We start from the raw sequence: 18,137 nt of genomic DNA, 5'->3' as shown, positions 1-18,137 counted from the left end.
AGTCCATGGGGTCACAAAGAGTCGGACATGACTGAGCGACTTTCACTTCCCACAGCAGTGAAAGTACAGAATCCTAACCCCTTGACCACCAGGGAATTTACTTTTTTTTTTTTTTCTCCCCCTGGGACTGTCAGGACTTTGAATGACAATCTGTGGAGGTGCACTTGATTCACAACTGGATGGTCACAAGGGACCATTGCTCTTGCTAGCAGCTCAACAGAGAGGGCCAGAAAAGTAACTACAACCATTGTTTTAAAAGCGCCCCCAGACCCTCCCCCACGTAAATGAAACCCCTCCCTAGCATTGTCGTCATTGCCTGCAGGGTGCCTCTCAAAACGAGCGGTTATGTGTGTTTGTATGTTGCAAAAATTACTATCTTCCTTGACTTCTGGACCAGGGCTCGGCCCAAGGCCCTGGGTCGAAGTTTGGGAAGCCTGTCCAGGTGGAGGACTACAGGTTGTTCCCTGCAGACTTAGTACCTAGGGGTACCTCACTGTGTTTTTCACATGATGGTGGTCTAGTTGGGGAGAGACAACGCCACGCCAAGGATGAAAACTGCAGGAGTAGGTTTTCACATCCCACGTGTGTAGGAAAGCGAGTGAGAAGGAATTGGGGAAGGAAAGATCCATAAAGCAGAGCTTCCCAACAGAGGTGTGACCTCCAGATGCCTCAGGGCGTTCTCCCGGACACCTATGCAGGCGGGCATTTCGTCCGTGGTGCCCTCTATCTGTCCGCCCAGACCTGGCTTTGTGATGGAGAAAGTTTGAGGAGAGCTTAGATGCACGTGTCTAAAATCATCACCCATGTTCCCTCAAGGGAACACCGTCAAGGAGAATTGGAGAAGTGGGGTTCAGGCTCAGACAGGATTGGCTCAGACACTCATATTTGGAAGGCTGGAATTCCTGATGGCTGTGCCATCCTTGTTTCCTGGATATGGCAGGAAGTATAGTAATCTCACACCCCACTTAGAGGAGCTTTGCTCACACGGGTGGAATCGCTGCCTTCTCTGGGGAGACCGCAGCACATCCTGTCTAAGGCATTTTGCAAATGTGCAGTAAGTCACTTCAGTCGTATCCGACTCTTTGCGACCCCACGGACTGTAGTCCGCAGGCTCCTCTGTCTGTGGGATTCTCCAGGCAGGAGTACTGCAGTGGGTTGCCGTTCCCTCCTCCAGGGGAATCTTCCTGACCCAGGGATCGAACCTGCGTCTCTTTTGTCTCCTGCCTTGACAGGCGGGTTCTTGACTACTAGCGCCACCTGGGAAGCTTTAAGGCACTTTGCAAATAGAGCTCCTTTTTAATTAATCTTTTAAACATGAATCCAGATGGACAAAGGCACTTAGATATTAGCAATAAATTGTAGCTACTTTAATTCTAGGTTTCAATGAGGTGGTGGATATTTATTAAATAATAGATACGTATTTATTAAATAATAGGTATCATTGGAACTTCCCTGATGATCCAGTGGTTAAGACTTGGCCTTCCACTGTAGGGAGTGGGTTTGATCCCTGGTCATAGAGCTAAGATCCCACATGCTTAGCTGCAAAAAACACAGGACATAAATAATAGGAGCAGTATTATAGCGAATTCAATAAAGACTTTAAAAATGGTCCACATGAAAAAAAAGTTTGGTTTTTTTTTTTAGGGGGAAAAAAAAATTGGTACCAGGTGGTGTTGAGTGGGTCTTTGGATGCTAGATTTCAGGAGTTTTAGTAAGGAAAAAAAAAACTTCAGTGTTTTTTTCTCAGTTCTTTGGAGTGAAACACTGGGGCGGCGTGCAGGAGTTGCCATGAATGAAGTTTTACTGTCTTGTAAGAGACGCAATGGCTTCAACCAGAGGCAAGCCCAAGGTTGGCTTTTCCCTGGCCGAGGTGATAGTTGGTGACAGGACATCTGAGCCAAGAGTCACCCTTCTCTGATGGTTGTCTAAAGGCCGTTCCGTCTTTTGTACGCAGACACCTGCTGGACTGTGTGTTGTCCTCTGAACCATCCATTGCATCGTTGAAGCTGTTTGGATAACTTTGTTAAAAAATCAATGACTTTATTTTTGGCTACACTGGCTCTCCATTGTTGCATGGGCTTTCTCTAGTTGCGGCGAAGTGGGGGGGCTACTCTCCAGGTGTGACACTTGACTTCTCTTGTCGAGGAACCCCCAGGCTGAGTAGTTGTGGCTCCCGAGCTTCGTTGCCCCACGACGGCAGGTGAAATCTTCCCGGCCCCCCAGGGATTGAACCTGTGTCCTGGGCACAAGCGAGTGGATTCTTAACCCCTGGATCCAGCAGGAAAGACTTCACCTTCCAACTGCTGCCTGCCCTTTACTTTTAGTATTTAATGGCCAATATACAAGGGTACCTTTCCTAGGCTGTTTGAGTTGGCAGAACATTCAAGTTAACTCTCATTTCATCAGACTGACTTCCCCAGACCGCTCAATATGTGAACGTTTCTTTTCTCAACATAATGCCTGTTTTGGCTGTTGTTTTTTTTTCTGGCTTCCCCATGTGGCTTGTGGCATCTTGGTACCCTGAGCAGGAATGAACCCAGGCCCTCCGCAGTCAAAGCACCGAGTCTCAACCACTGGACCTCCAGGGAATTACCTGACTTTTTTTTTTTTTTTCTTGTTTGTTTTAAACTAAATTCCCTAAGCTGGGTTAATATTTTATTAACCAGGAAGTGAGTGAAGTCGATCGGTCGTGTCTGACTCTTTGCGACCCCATGGACTGTAGCCTCCCAGGCTCCTCCTCTGTCCATGGGATTTTCTCCAGGCAAGAATACTGGAGTGGGTTACCATTGCCTTCTCCAGGGTATCTTCCTGACCCAGGGATCGAACCCAGGTCTCCTGCATTGAAGGCAGATTCTTAACCCACCTGAGCCACCAGGGAAGTCAGTTAAGCTGGAAGTGGAGAACAAACCTGCCCGCTTGTGGGGTCCCGGGGGGTGACTGATGATCTAATGTCCTCGTCCAGTTACTGAACCCTTTGAGCTGCTGTCTCTGGGCTCACGAGCGTGACGGTTGCAGAGTCTGGCCCCAGCTAGACGACGGGGGATGCTGGGGGAATTGGAGGGGGGAAGTCCGTGGTCTCCTGTAGACCAGCCATGGAACCTGGAAGGGACCTTTCTCCTGAGGACACAGCAAGATAAACACACCTAGGGCAGTCAGCTCTCAGCGCAGCCGCCTGGGTGGGGTGGGGCCGGTTGCAATGGCCAGACCTGGAGCAGATGAGCCTCCTGGGCTCCGAGCGGGTGCCGGGTGTGTGTGCAGAACTCTCCCGCCCCACACATCGGGTGGTAGATGACGGCTCAGCTTGCACTTGTGCTCTGCCCGCTGGCTGGCTGGTCGCTGCCCTCTCGTGGAGTCTCCTCTAACAGCCCTGAGATGGTCTCAACAGAAGACAGCTCTTCCCATGGACAGAAGGGTCCGTCCAAGGCTCATTTGATGGCTCAGGTCAGAAGAGTGTTTCAGGACAAAGCAGCAGATGCATGGCCAGCTCATTTGTTGGGAGTGTGGTTATTGTAACACCCACGAGCTTTAGTTATGGCCTGGATATATATATGCATGTACAATATACATCATAAAGCTTCAGCTTCCCCCATGGCTCAGATGGTCAAGCGTCTGCCTGCAATGTGGGAGACCCGGATTTGATCCCTGGATTGGGAGGATCCCCTGGAGAAGGGAACAGCTACCAAAGAATTGATGCTTCTGAACTGTGGTGTTGGAGAAGACTCTTGAGAGTCCCTTGGACTGCAGGGAGATCCAGCCAGTCCATCCTAAAGGAGATCAGTCCTGATTATTCATTGGAAGGACTGGTGCTGAAGCTGAAACTCCAATACTTCGGCCATCTGATGTGAAGAGCAGACTCACTGGAAAAGACCCTGATGCTGGGAAAGATTGAAGGCAGGAGGAGAAGGGGATGACAGAGGATGAGATGGTTGGATGACATCACCAACTCGATGGACATGAGTTTGAGTAAACTCTGGGAGTTGGTGATGGACAGGGAGGCCCGGCATGCTGTAGTCCATGGGGGTCACAAAGAGTCAGACACGACTGAGCGACTTCACTGTCACTTTCATATCCATGTACAGAATGCCTGCGTGTGTTTTGCCAAGGTAGGTGTGTGTGTGTGTCTGTATGCATGTTAGTACGTGTTGGGGAAAGCTAGAACTGGATATGGAAATGGATGAAAAGTGAAAGTGTTCATCACTCAGTTGTGTCCGACTCTTTGTGACTCCATGGACTGTGTAGCCTGCCAGGCTCCTCTGTCCGTGAGATTCTCCAAGCAAGAATACTGGAGTGGGTTGCCATTGCCTTCTCCAGGGGATCTTTCCAACCCATGGATCAAACCAGGGTATCTTGAATTGCAAGCAGATTATTTACCTGCTGAGCCAAATGCCTAAGAGTGTGAAAAACATCAATGCCTTGGCGCAGCTTCCAAAACAAGCAGTCTTTGTTTTTCTGATATTTAATCATAGGCTGCTGGTTTAAAAGGTTTTGTTAATGTATTTGCTGCTGTCTTAAAAAGTTGTATAAGTGAAAGTGAAGTCGCTCAGTTGTGTCCGACTCTTTGCAACCCCATGGACTGTAGCATACCAGGCTCATCCGTCCATGGGATTTTCCAGGCAAGGGTACTGGAATGGGTTGCCATTTCCTTCTCTCCCCGCCCCCAAAGGTTTTATCCTTTGTATATGGCAATTTCCTGAAATAAGTCCCATAAAAATACTGTTGCAATGTGAAATGAGTATTTCTCCATTTCACACCCATTTTTTGTTTAATGTTTGTGTGAATTGTATTTTGCCCCCAAATGGCAGTGTGTGTGCCCATGTGAGCCATGTGTGTACCTCCTCTCCTCTGGGTATGATGCGCCCGAGTACCCTCTAATGTGTGTTTGCATCTGATCTCTGCCTGATTGCAATTGGAGCGGGGACTGGCATGCGCAGACATGGATGGATTTAATTCTTTAAAGTCATTGAAGGGAGGTTATCCGTGCCCTTGATGGAAGGGCGTAGTCCGTTCGGGGAGGAGAGGGTTCCCTGGAACCCGTGGCTCATTCTTCTTCCTTGCTTCCCCTAGACAAGCAGATGGTCAGCCTGGGGAGGACTGCCCAGGAGCACCGTGGGACCCCCGGCAAACCTCTGAACCCCCTGGCGCCCAGGAAGGGCCCGAGGTGTCCCGGGAGGCCCGCGGCCGGGCGGGCACCCTCCCTCGCGATTATCGGTACCTGGAGCCGCGCGCGCCTCTGGACACCCCCGCCCGGGGGCAGGAGCCCCGGCCCCTGAGCGCCGCCCTGCCGGCCAGGAGAGCCGCCCTGCAGAGGCCACCACCGCCCAAGCGCGAGCTCCGGCCACCGCCGGGAGGCGCGCACAGCCGGCCCCGCCCCTCGGTGGCCTCCTCCGAGGCAGTGGACACGCGGAGCGCGCAGCGCACAGAGGAGCCTGCTGCCCGGCCCCGGCGGGAGGCGCCGCTCTCTGCCCCGTTGCGGCCCCTGCAGACCTTAGACATGGACACCTCGCGCTCGCCGTCGCCTCAGTTTGCGCCACAGAAGCTGACAGACAAGCCCCCGCTGCTCATCCAGGACGAGAATGCCGCCAGGTAGTGTCTCTCCCTACCTTCTTGCTCTGTTTAGGGCTACCTGCAACGGCGGGAGTGTCCAGTACATCCTCCCTGCGTGTGAACATGCATGCCCCCCCCCAACCGCCCCTCCCCCCACCCGCCGCCGGCAGCCTTGACTCCACCCCCCATGCTGGGTCCTGGGACTAACATGGGGAAGACCCCCACAACCTCACACTCCCTCCAGTGGTCACTTGGATTTTTAACTTGCTGGCGACTTTCCTGTCCCCCAAGGGCCAGAGGGGCAGCGCGAGGGTCACAGTTCAGTCGCTCAGTCGTGTCTGACTCTTTGCGACCCCACGGGCTGTAGCACGCCAGGCCTCCCTGTCCATCACCAGCTCCCGGAGTCTACCCAAACTCATGTCCACTGAGTCGGTGATGCCATCCAACCATCTCATCCTCTCTCGTCCCCTTCTCCTCCTGCCTTCAATCTTTCCCAATAGCAGGGTCTTTTCCAGTGAGTCAGTTCTTCGCATCAGGTGGCCGGAGTATTGGAGTTTCAACTTCACCATCAGTCCTTCTAATGCATATTCAGGACCGATTTCCTTTAGGATGGACTAGTTAGATCTCCTTGCAGTCCATGGGACTCTCAAGAGTCTTCTCCAACACCACAGTTCAAAAGTTAATGACAATGAAATAAAACCTGTTGCTCAGTTGCACCCTGTGGGGCTAGCCGCTAGCACCCTGGACAGCGCAGAGTATGGCTGTTTTCATCCTTAAGGGAAAGTTCTGTTGCATCTCCCTGCTGTTGGAGACACTTGCCTTTTTGGTGGTGCTGGATCTTCCCTGCTGTCGCGTGTGGGCTTTCTCTAGCAGCAGCAAGCAGGGGCTTCTCTTGTCACGGAACACGGGCTCAGGAGTTGCCGCGCCCCAGCTTCGTCTCTCTGAAGGATGTGTGATCTCCGTGGACCAGAGTTCGAATGCGTGTCTCCTGCATTGGCAGGTGGATTCTTTTACCACTGAGCTACCGGGGAGATCCCTGAACTTTATTTTACCCCCGAAAACAGCACCGCATGGACGTTAACTGATAGCATCCTGAGATCCCCCCGGGGTGGAATATCAAGTGCAGCTTCATCTAGGGGTCAGCACTGCCCTTGTCCGAATGCAGCTGACACTTAGAGGTCCTTTCTCTTGGGCACATTGAGGAGCTCTGAAAGGGAGGAGTAGCGATGCAGTGGTTTGAGTGGAGGATGGAGTGTGTGGGAATGTTGCAGATGAGCTGACATGGGCCTCTTGGTTCTCGGGCCCTGGTCTCGGATGTGGTGGGCTCCTCTGAGGAACGTGGCTGAGTGTTTGCTCGGTACTCCTGACCTCTGTTGACTTTAGGAGGTGGGTGGGGAGACTGGTGGTTTTCATTTTTTTCTTGCCCCGAGAGAGTGTGGATTTTCTCACTCTTGTCTTTTCCGAGAGCCTGAGAGGAGATTCCACAAGCAGTGGCAATACTTGTTGACAGTATCCAGTGGGGACATCTTGACGCATCCACTGGGCTCCCATTCGGTATGTCATTTTCGAGGACCAGCGAGGTTTTCCTGAACCAGCGTCATTTGCTGTACTGGCCTTTGTAGAAGACCGGGTTCTGGTCAAAGGAGCACAGCGGTGGGGCAGATGGTGACCATGCCACTCAGAGTTTCCTAGCCAGGAAGGTCAGCTTACCATGTACCGAGTTCAGTGTCTCCGTCCCCAGGGCCAGTGTTACAGGTTGGTGACGGCCTGAGAGGGTGGAATGCCTTTGAGATCCACCATGAACTTTGAGCCAGGGTTCATGAAGGGAGACCTGCTCCATGCCCGTCATCAGCTACCAACCAGACAGGGAGTAAAACACATCGATGGGACAGGGCCTGTGAGCAGCCTGGTGTTTGTGCAGAGATGCTCGGGGTTCCCCTGGTGGCTCAGACGGTAAAGAATCTGCCTGCAGCGCAGGAGACATGGGTTCGACCCCTGGATTGGGAAGATCCCCCCTGGAGAAGGAAATGTAACCCACTCCAGTATCCTTGCTTGGATAATCCCATGGACAGATGAGCCTGGCATGCTACAGTCCACGGGGTCGCAGAGAGTCGGACACGCCTGAGCGACTGACACACACAGACACAGATGCTCTTCTTTGGCCTGTGTGCCTGCTGACTGATTTCTTGAGTGCTGTCCTGTATCTCCCCCCTTCCAGTTAGCTCTACTTGGGGAGCCTTCTGGGGCACAGAGCAGCCCCTTTGTCCTGAGACAGGCCTTCTCGAATTCAGCAGGTGAGTCCTGCGGTCTCAATGTGTGCCAGTCTGAGGCAGGGATGCAGAGAGCAGGAAAGTGCAGCCTTCCCACCCTGCAGAGGATTTTAGAGAGTAGTCATTCGCTCAGAGTAAAAAATGCATCCGCTCGCGTTCCGAAATCGGTGTTCTCCGGTATTCTGGCCTGGAGAATTCCATGGACTGTGTAGTCCCTGGGGTTGCAAATAGTCGGACACGACTGAGCAAGTTTCACTTCACTTCACTAAGTCACTAGCAGTGGGGAGCATTTCTATGCATGGAGGGAAAAGAAGGCAATGAAGAGGGGTCTTGCCTGGGTTTTCCTGCTTGGGTGCAATGCTGGAATTCTCCTTCTGAAATTGAGCACCTCGAGGCAGAGGAGGGTCAAGAGACCCAAGTTGGGGGGCCGGGGGCAGGAACTCCTAGACCTTGTCTCCCCAGTGTTGGAACGTGTGACCTGGATGGGCCCATCTTTTGAGTTGGGCTTCCCTGTCTGGAAGGCACCCGCCTCCCACCCCTACCATGGGACCAGCCGGTTTGCTCATCTGAGTTCTGATCGTTGAGCCATGCCTGGGCGCACGGCGTGTCTCCAGCGGACGACCCTTGTCTTGGCAGAATCGAGCGGGTGATGGACAACAACACCACGGTAAAGATGGTGCCCATCAAGATAGTGCACTCGGAGAGCCAGCCGGAGAAGGAGAGCCGCCAGGCGCTGGCCCGCGTCCCCGAGCCGCCTCCGCTGCCCCGGGGCCTTGAGCGGGACCAGATCAAGACGCTTAGCACGTCCGAGCAGTCCTACTCACGCTTCTGCCCCTACAGCCGCCAGGGCACCGAGCCCCAGCCCCCTGCCAGTGCCCCGGGGCCCCCTGCCAAGGACGACCACGCCTCCCCTCCTGCACTCAGCTACCTGAAGGCCACAGACAGGACCGCCGACGACCTCAAGTCAGAGGAGCTGGCCCGCGAGATTGCGGGTAGGGATAAGTCGCTGGCGGACATCCTGGACCCAGGCGTGAGGATGAGAACCACCATGGACCTCATGGAGGGCATCTTCCCCAAAGATGAGCACCTCCTGGAAGGCGTGCAGCAACGGAGGAAGCTGCTCCCCAAGGTGCCCTCGCCCAGGACGGCGGAGGAGAGGTGAGTAGACCACCCCACCCCACCTCTGCCTCTCTGCTTCCCTGGGTGCGGTTCTAACCTCTTGGGCTTCCAGGGCGAGGGGCCACGGACGTATCTCTTTATCCGTTCTAGTGCGTGCTCTCTGCTGACAGGTTTCTTCATAAGTGCTTGGCACTTTGGGATTTTTTTTTTTTTGACACCCTCCCCAAATTAAAGGTCCATTCTGGGGACCGCGACATCAGTTGGGCAAAGATGTGAAAAGACACGTTTCTAGTGATGCCCATGGGGCTTTTTCTCTGCTGTCTGCCCTCAGGACACTTCGCAATGTCGGGAGATACTTCTAGTTGTTGCCCCTGGGAGAGTGGAGGTCAGGGATGGTGCTCATCGACCTACCGGGCACAGGACGCTGCCCATCCCGCCCCCCCCCCCCCCCCCAAACAAAGAATGGTCCAATGTCAAAGGTCACTAGTGCCGAGGTGCGGAGGCTTGTTACAGAGTGAAAGCTGAGGCTATGGAGGATGTGTGCTTAACAAAAGAGGCCTTCTGTTGTTACGTATTTAGCTGAGGGGGTGAATTTGCTGTAATTTATTCTGTATAGAGGGTGGGGAGGGGGGAGCTTCCCTGGTGGCTTAGATGGTAAAGAATCCACTTGCAATGGGGGAGACCTGGCTTTGATTCCTGGGTGGGGAATATCCCCTGGAGAAGGGAATGGCCACCCACTGCAGTATCCTGGCCTGGAGAATCCCATGAACAGAGGAGCCTGGTGGGCTACAGTCCATGGGGTCAGGAAGAGTGAGACAGGACTCAGCTGCTTTCACTTAACATCCGCACTTGGAGGCTGGAAGTCACGGGTGGCAGTAACATGTCTGCTTATTGTTACCGCCAGAGATATTATCATTTCAGACTACTCCAGGGGATCTTTGGTCAGGAAGATCCTCTGGAGAAGGGAATGACTACCCACTCCAGTATTCTGGCCTGGAGAATCACACAGACAGAGGAACCTGGTGGGTTACACTCCTCGGGGGTTGCCAAGAGTCGGTCACCAAGGCAGTGGGTCGCCAAGGCAGAGTCTTAGCCACTGGACCACCAAGGAAGCCCACTGTGTCCCTGCTTCCGCTGTCTCCTCTCTCTGGCTGGTGTCCGTTCGTCAGCCCCACGGCTCGCAGGTCCCAGCCCAGATTTCAGGTGCATCTGTGGGCACATGATCAGAACTAACGTGGACGTTCTGCCGTTCGGTTCCCCAGGAGGGAGGAGACCAGTGTGCTGGCGGCCGCACCCTTGGCCACCAACTCCGCCTACTACAGCACATCAGCCCCCAAGGCGGAGCTGCTGATAAAGATGAAGGACCTGCAGGAGCAGCAGGAGCCAGAAGAGGACTCGGGCAGTGACTTGGACCACGACCTGTCAGTCAAAAAGGTAGGGAGGCTGAAATCTGGATGAGAACGTGCTGGTGGGAGGCAGGTGGTGGCCCTTGGGTCCACCCCCAGCCTCGCCCCGCACCCTGCACCATTTGTGTTGGGCGCGATGCTAACATTTGGGCCTGTGTGTGAAGCCCTTTGTGGAAGAATCTTCTGTCCTAAGGAGGTCTCTCCACAGGACCTCCTTGCTCTCTCTCTGTCATAAGATCCAGTGTCAAAAGAACTAGGTGGCCACCAGTCTCTTTCATTTTAAGGTCAACTGATAGTGTCTCTTCTATCCCCGTTGAAACCCAAGGGATTTAACTATATGACGTTCGGCATGGTCCATACCGTCTTTGAGTACCAATTTCAAATTCCTGTGATCAGGTAATAAATCCAACAGCAGATTGTAAAGGGCTGTGTTAACTAAAAAGCAGCCCTTGTTCAACTCCAGAAACTAACCCAGGCCCTTGGGGATACAGCAGCAACACGCAAAATAGTCATTCCTTCCCTGAAGGCACTGCGTAATCGCAGCACAAAAACAAACACATAATACAGGGCCCAGGGGCCACACCCGGCCCCCAACCTGCTGTTGTCAATAAAGCTTTATTTAAAGACAGCCAATTCATTCATTTACATATGGCCTCTACATATTGTATTACATATGGCCTTTACATGTTGTGTTACGTTTACGATACTGTAAGTGGTATTGAGTAGTGGCCGTGTGGCCTCTGAAGTCTAAGATATTCACCCTCTGGCTCTTTACAGAAAACGCTTGCACACATATAATGTAATCGGTCAGAAAAGTTAAACAGGGTGAAGGCATACAGAGGTAAAAGGAGTGTGATTGTAGAGAAGGCTCTGATGAGCTCATGATGCAGAAAAACCTGCAGTGACATGAGGGAGTGTCCGGTTCTGTCAGGGACTGGGTTGGGGGGGGAGTGGGGGCAGCACATACAAAGGCCCTGGGGTAGGAGATACGTGACATGTTGGGAAGGCAGCAGAGACCACTGGTGGGAGCACTGTGGACAGGAGGGCGGGCGATTGTAGATGTAGGTCAGGGACCCAGGGGGTGGACCAGGAGGAAGGGGGATGGGAGGTGAGGTCATGGAACAGTGGCTGAAGCTGTGTGGACGAGGAGGAGGGAAGATGGAACAGGAGGTCAGGGCCTTGTGGTGGGAGTTCCGTGGAGATGTGAGAGGCGAATTGGAGATAACAGTCTGGGACCCGTGGCTGGAGCTGTGGACAGGGAGGAAGATGATGATCGGATAAGACATCAGGAACCAATGACTGGAGACGTGTGGATAAAAAAGAACACGATTGGAGAGACGGTCAGGCTGCTTGAGCCACAGCTGTGTAGGTGAGGAGGGACGATGGGCCACAGTGTTGTAAGACAAGTGGTTGGACCTGTGTGAACAAGGATGCAGAGGTTTGGAGAGGAAGTCAGAGACCATTTGGCTGGAGCCGTGTGGCCACGGAGCCAGAGGATTGGAAAGGAACTTGAGGACCAGTGGATGGAGCTCTCTGTATGAGGAGGAACAGGATTGTAGATAACTGTTAGGGACAGGGGGCCAGAGCCGTGTGGTCAAGAATGAGGAGGATTGCAGTTCAGGTCGGTGACTGCTAGATGAAGCCGTGTAGACAAACAGAAAGGGGAATGAGAGAGAAAGTGAGTTGCTGGAGCTGTGTGGATAAGGAGGATTGGAGATGTGGCCAGACCAGTGGCTGGAGCCATGTGGACAAGGAGCAGGAGGACCGGAAAGGAGGTCAGGAACTTGTGTCCGGAGATGTTTCAACAAGCAGGTGGAAGGATCTGCAATCAACAGTCAAGGGGGACCAGTGGCTGCTGCTGTGTGAAGAAGGGTGAGGTGGGTTGGAGATAAAGTCGGGACAAAGTGGCTGGGCCTGGGTGTGCAAGGAGCAGAAAGACTGGAGATGAAGTCAGCAACAACGTGGCCAGACCTGGGTGAATAAGGATTAGGAGGTTTGGAGATTTTTAGGTCAGGGGCCAGGGGCTGGGGCCATGTGACAAAGAAGAGGCAGAATGGAGAGGCAGTCAGTGACCGGTGGCTCGAGCTGCTGGACTAGAAAGAAGCAGCTTTGGCTGGAGGTCAGGGACCAGCAACTGGACCTTTGTGGACAAGGAGGAGGAATTTTGGAGAGGAAGTCAGGAACCAGTGAGTGGAGCTGTGTGTATAAGGAAGAGCAGGATGGAGAGAGGGATCAGGGTCCCGTAGCTGTTGCTCTGTAGACAAGGCGGGAACATAAAGTCATAGACAGGTGGCTGGACCTCTGTGAACAAGGATGAAGGGGGTTTGTAGATGAAATCAGGGACCCGTAGCTGGGACTGTGGGAACCAGGATGAGAAGGATTGCAGTTCAGATCAGTGACCACTAGATGGAGCCGTGTCAGCAGAATGGAAGGGGTTTGAGAGAGGTTAGGGACCAGCTGTAGCTTGTGTAGACAGGGAGGAGGACGCTTGTAGAGAAAGTCAAGGGGCAGGTGGCTGGAGTTGTGTTGACATGCAGCTGGAGGATAGGAAGAAAGGCAGGGACCAATGGCTAGAAGCCCTCTGCACAAGGCCGAGGAGGACTGGAGAGGAAGTCGGGGACCAGTGGTTGGAGCTTTGGGGACAGAGGAGGCGGTCTGGAGATGCACTCAGGTGGCCGTGGTTGATGCTGTTTGGTCAAGGAGGAGGGACATAGGAGATGAGGTCGGGAGCCATGGGTGGAGCTGTGTGGACAGGGAGGAGGGAACACATAGGAGAAGTCAGGGACCAGTTGCTGGCGCTGTTTGGACACAGAGCAGGAGGATTGGAAAGATAACCGAGGAGCGGAAAGGAAGCCAGTGGCTAGAGGCTCTCTCTGTACAAGGAGGCGGAGGACTGCGGATTAAGAAAGGTACCAGTGGCTGGAGCTGTGTCTACAAAAGGACAATTGGAGAAAATGTCAGTGACAGGGGGCCACGCCTGTGTGAGCACGGATGCGGAGGTTCATCAATTAATAACTCAGGGACCACCGGCTGGGACTGCGTGGACGTGAATGAGGAGTGCAGTTCAGGTCAGTTCAGTTCAGTCGCTCAGTCGACTCTTTGCAACCCCATGGACTGCAGCACGCCAGGCCTCCCTGTCCTTCACCAACTCCCAGAGTTTACTCAAACTCATGTCCATTGAGTCAGGGATGCCATCCAACCATCTCATCTTCTGTCACACCCTTCTCCTCCCACCTTCAATCTTTCTCAGCATCAGGGTCTTTCCCAATGAGTCAGCTCTTCGCATCAGGTGGCCAAAAGTATTGGAGTTTCAGCTTCAACATCATTCCTTCCAATGAATATTCAGGACTGATCTCCTTTAGGATGGACTGGTTGGATCTCCTTGCAGTCCCAGGGACCCTCAAGAGTCTTTTCCAACACCATAGTTCAAAAGCATCCATTCTTCAGCAGTTCAGGTCAGTGACCACTAGATGAAGCTGTGTAGACAAAGAGAAAGGGGAATAAGAGACAAAGTTAGGGACCAGTGGCTGGAGCTGTGTGGACAAGGAGGAGAGGGATTGTAGAAGAGATCATTGACTTGTGGCCAAAGGTGTACGGACAAGAAGGAGGAGAACTGGAGAGGAGGTCAGGCACCAGTGGCTTGGCCCGTGCTGAGGAGGCGTAGGAAAGATTGAAGGACTTGTCTGGGCAGGTATGTGGATTAAAGGGTGGAGACTGGAGAGAAGGTCAGGGACTCGTGGCTGTATCTTTGTGGACACGGAGAAAGATTGCAGATGAGATCAGGGACCAGTCACTGGAGTGGTGTGGACTCGGGGCAGGCTTGTAGAGGATGTCAAGGACAGGTGGCCGGAGATCTCTGTACAGGTAGGAGGACCTCCGGTGACAGAGTCAGGGACTGGTGGCTGGAGCTGTGTGGACCAGGATGAGCAGGACTGCAGTTCAGGTCAGCGACCACTGCAAGGACCTGTGTGGAAAAGACGACGTGTTATGGGAGACAAGGTCAGAGGCAGCACATGGAGTTACAGGCACAGGGCGGTGGGTCTGTGAGGTCACCAGGGACCTAAGGGTGCTGCTTTTGTGAACACCAGAAGGTCAGGAACCGTTGGCTGGAGCTATGTGGACAGGGTTTGATAAGGTGGGAAGGAGGACCAGGACCAGTGGCTTTGAGTTATTGGAGATGGAGTAAGAATAGATTATGGGCTTCCCTTGTAGCTCAGTTGGTGAAGCATCCGCCTACAATGCAGGAGACTGGGGTTTGATTCCTGGGTTGGGAAGATCCCCCTGGAGAAGGAAATGGCAACCTACTCCAGTGTTCTTGCCTGGAGAATCCCCATGGACTGGAGCCTGCCAGGCTCTTCTGTCCACGGGATCACAAGAGTCGGACATGACTTAGTGACTAACCCACCAGCACCACCAAAAATAGATTGGAGAGGTCAGGGAATTTTCTCCAGAGGTAGGTGGACTAGGGGGATGAAAAATTTGAGATGAGGTCAGCAACTTGTGCCTGGCTTTCTTTGCAGAAGAGAAAGAGGATGGTAGATGAGGGCAGGGACCAGTGACTTGGAGCTGTGTGGATTCGGCACAGGAGGCACACAGAGGAGGCTGCGAAACATGGTTGGGGCTCAGTGTTCAGGGAGGAAATGATTCGTAGTCAAGGCAAGGACTGTTGGCTGGACCACCATGCCAAAGGATGAGGGCAGCTGCACTTCCGGCCTTTGACCACTAGATGGCGATGTGGAGAAAAGAGGGATGCTCATGAGAGACAGGCTGAGGGACCAGTGATGGGAGCTTTGTGTTCGAGGAGGAGGTTGATTGACAGGTGGTCAGGGACCTATAGATGCAACTGTGGGAACACAAGAAGGAGTCATGGAGCGCAGCTCGGGGACCAGCGGCTGGAGCTGTGTGGACAAGCAGGAGGAAGATTGGAGAGTAGGTCAGGCACTGGCCGCAGAAGCTGTGTGTAGAGGCGGGGGGCGGGGGGGAGGGAAAGTTAGTCACACAGTCATGTCTGACTCTTTGTGACCCCAAGGACTGTAGCCAGCCTGGCTCTTCTGTCCATGGGATTCTCCAGGGCAAGAATACTGGAGTGGGTTGCCATGCCCTCCTCCAGGAGATCTTCCCGACCCAGGGATAGAACCTGGGTCTCCGGCATTGCAGGCAGATTCTTTACCCACTGAGCCATCAGGGAAGCCCAGCACAAGAGGGAAAGACTGGGCATAAAGTCTGGGATATAAGGCCAGAGCTGTGTGAACAAGGATGCAGCGTCTTGGAGATGAGGTCAGGTACCAGTGGCTGGGATTGTGAGGACAAGGGTGAAGAGGACTGCGCGGTTCAGGTGAGTTGAATCAGTTCACTTACACAGCCACTTATACAAAAAGGAACGGCGATGCCAGACAGTGCTGTGTGGACCAAAGGAATGGCACTGTGTGGACAAAAGGAGTCATGTATGGATGTGAGAGCCGGACCGTAAAGAAAGCTGAGCGCCGAAGAATGGATGCTTTGGAACTGTGGTGTTGGAGAAGACTCTTGACAGTCCCTGGGACTGCAAGGCGATCCAACCAGTCCATCCTAAAGGAGATGAGTCCTGAATATTCATTGCAAGGACTGATGTTGAAGCTGAAACTCCAGTACTTTGGCCACCTGGTGCGAAGAGCTGCCTTGAGGTATATGGACATGTTTCAGGATAGTGTGGAGAGACAGACCTCGAGTTCTCGCAGGAATATGTGCAAAAGTAGGCTGGAAGATTTGAGAGGAGGTCAGCAACCTTGTGTCTGGATCTCTGTAGACAAGGATGAGGAGGACTGTAGAAGAGATCAGGGACCATGGCTGGAGCTGTGTTGACAGGGAGGACGAGGATTGGAAAGGAAAGCAGGGACCCGTGGCTCAAGGTATGTGGACACAGAGTAGAATAAATTGGAGAAGAAGGTCAGCAACTTGTGCCTGGCTCTGTGTGGACAAGGGGGAAGAGGATCATAGGTGATGTCAGGGACCAGTGACTGGAGATCTGTGAACTCAGAGCAGAAGGTCCAGGAACAGTGGCTGGACCTCTGAGTACAAGGAGGAAGAGGATTGTTGATAAAGTCAGGTACCGGTGACGGGAACTGTGTGCCCAAAGGTGAGAACACAGTGGAGGAGAGTGAAAAAGTTGGCTTAAAACTCAGCATTGAGAAATCTGAGATCATGGCATCCGGTCCCATCACTTTATAGCAAATAGATGGGGAAACAATGGAAACAGTCAGAGACTTTATTTTTGGGGGGCTCCAAAATCACTGGAGATGGTGACTGCAGCCATGAGATTAAAAGACGCTTGCTCCTTAGAAGAAAAGCTATGACCAACCTAGACAGAATATTAAAAAGCAGAGAGAAAAATAAAAAGCAGAGAGATTACTTTGCTGACAAAGGTCTGTCTACTCAAGGCTATGGTTTTTCCAGTAGTCATGTATGGCTGTGAGATTTGGATTATAAAGAAAATTGAGCACCGAAGAAGTGATGCTTTTGAACTGTGGTGCTGGAGAAAACCCTTGGAGTCCCTTGGACTGCAAGGAAATCCAACCAGTCTATCTTAAAGGAAATCAGTCCTGAATATTCATTGGAAGGACTGATGTTGAAGCTGAAGCTCCAATACTCTGGCCACCTGATGCGCAGAACTGACTCATTGGAAAAGACCCAGATGCTGGGAAAGATTGAGGGTGGGAGGAGAAGGGGATGACAGAGGATGAGATGGTTGGATGGCATCACCCACTTGATGGACATGAGTTTGAGCATGAGTTTGAGCAAGTTCTGGGAGTTGGTGATGGACAGGGAGGCCTGGCGTGCTACGGCGTCACAAAGAGTCAGACACGACTGAGCGACTGAACTGAACTGAAGGGTGAGGACGATTGCAGTTTAGGTCAGTGACCTCTAGATGGAACTGTGTAGGAAAGGGGAAGACTGATAAGAGAGGAGGTCAGGGACCCGTTCCCAGCCTAGTGTGTGGACAAGGAGGAGGGGGGATTTGTGAGTGGCCTGGGAAGTGTGGGTGCAGCAGTGTGAACACAAGCAGGAATGGATGGGGGTTCAGGGACCGGTTCCTCCAGCTGTACTGACTCAGGGGGAGAGGACTGGAGATGAGTTCGGTGACCTGATGCCGGAGCTATGTGGACAAGGAGGGGACATCTGGAGAAGAGATCGGGGACCAGCGACTGGAGCTTTGGGAACACGAGGCAGGAGAGTTGGAAAGGAAAGGCAAGGACCAAGTGGCTAGAGCTGTCTGTACCAGAAGGAAGACGATTGTTTGGGAGGACAGGGACCCGTGGCTAGAGCTCGCTGTACAAGGAGGAGCGCAGATAAAGTCAGGTTCTGGTGCCTGGAGCGGTGTGTTCAAGTGGAAGTAAGGCTGCAGATAACGTCAGGAACCGGTGGCTGAATCTGCGTGAGGAAGGATGGGGAGGTTTGTAGATGAAGTCGGTCGGGGGTTGTGGGGACAAGGATGAGGAGCATCGTAGTCGAGGTCAGAGATCACTAGTTTAGCCATGTAGACAAAGACCTGGCGGGGGCCGGGGGGGGTGGTGGGGGCTGGTTCCCAGGCAGCTCAGTGGTAAAGAATCCTCCTGCCAGTGCAGGAGGCGCAGGTTCAATTCCCCGGTCTGGCAGATCCCCTGGAGTAGGAAGTGGCAACCCGCTCCGGTATTCTGGCCTGGGAAATCCCGTGGGCGGAGGAGCCTGGCGGGTTCTAGCCCATTATTAGATGGCAACTCGTTGGACGTGACTGAGCATGCACACAGACTCACAGGCCATGAGGGATGAGGCTGGAGCTGTG

General features: G+C 53.1%; 1 protein-coding gene across 5 annotated transcripts in view; it reads left to right on the top strand.

Moving 5' to 3' along the window:
* The window catches only part of SHROOM2 (shroom family member 2), a 138,968-nt gene that overhangs the window by 113,491 nt on the left and 7,340 nt on the right, over positions 1-18,137 (top strand). For 4 of the 5 annotated variants that reach the window (XM_061137016.1, XM_061137015.1, XM_061137014.1 and 1 more), the window contains exons 6-8: positions 5,065-5,583; positions 8,451-8,972; positions 10,196-10,367. In XM_061137016.1, coding sequence (XP_060992999.1) covers positions 5,065-5,583; positions 8,451-8,972; positions 10,196-10,367 — 1,213 coding nt within the window. The remainder of the gene's footprint in view (positions 1-5,064; positions 5,584-8,450; positions 8,973-10,195; positions 10,368-18,137) is intronic. The other variant, XM_061137017.1, reaches the window with a different exon arrangement.

Source organism: Dama dama, chromosome X (assembly GCF_033118175.1).
Source record: "Dama dama isolate Ldn47 chromosome X, ASM3311817v1, whole genome shotgun sequence".
NCBI classification, from domain to species: domain Eukaryota; kingdom Metazoa; phylum Chordata; class Mammalia; order Artiodactyla; family Cervidae; genus Dama; species Dama dama.
Note: the sequence above shows the minus strand (reverse complement) of the source record. Positions and strands in the feature narration are given on the sequence as shown.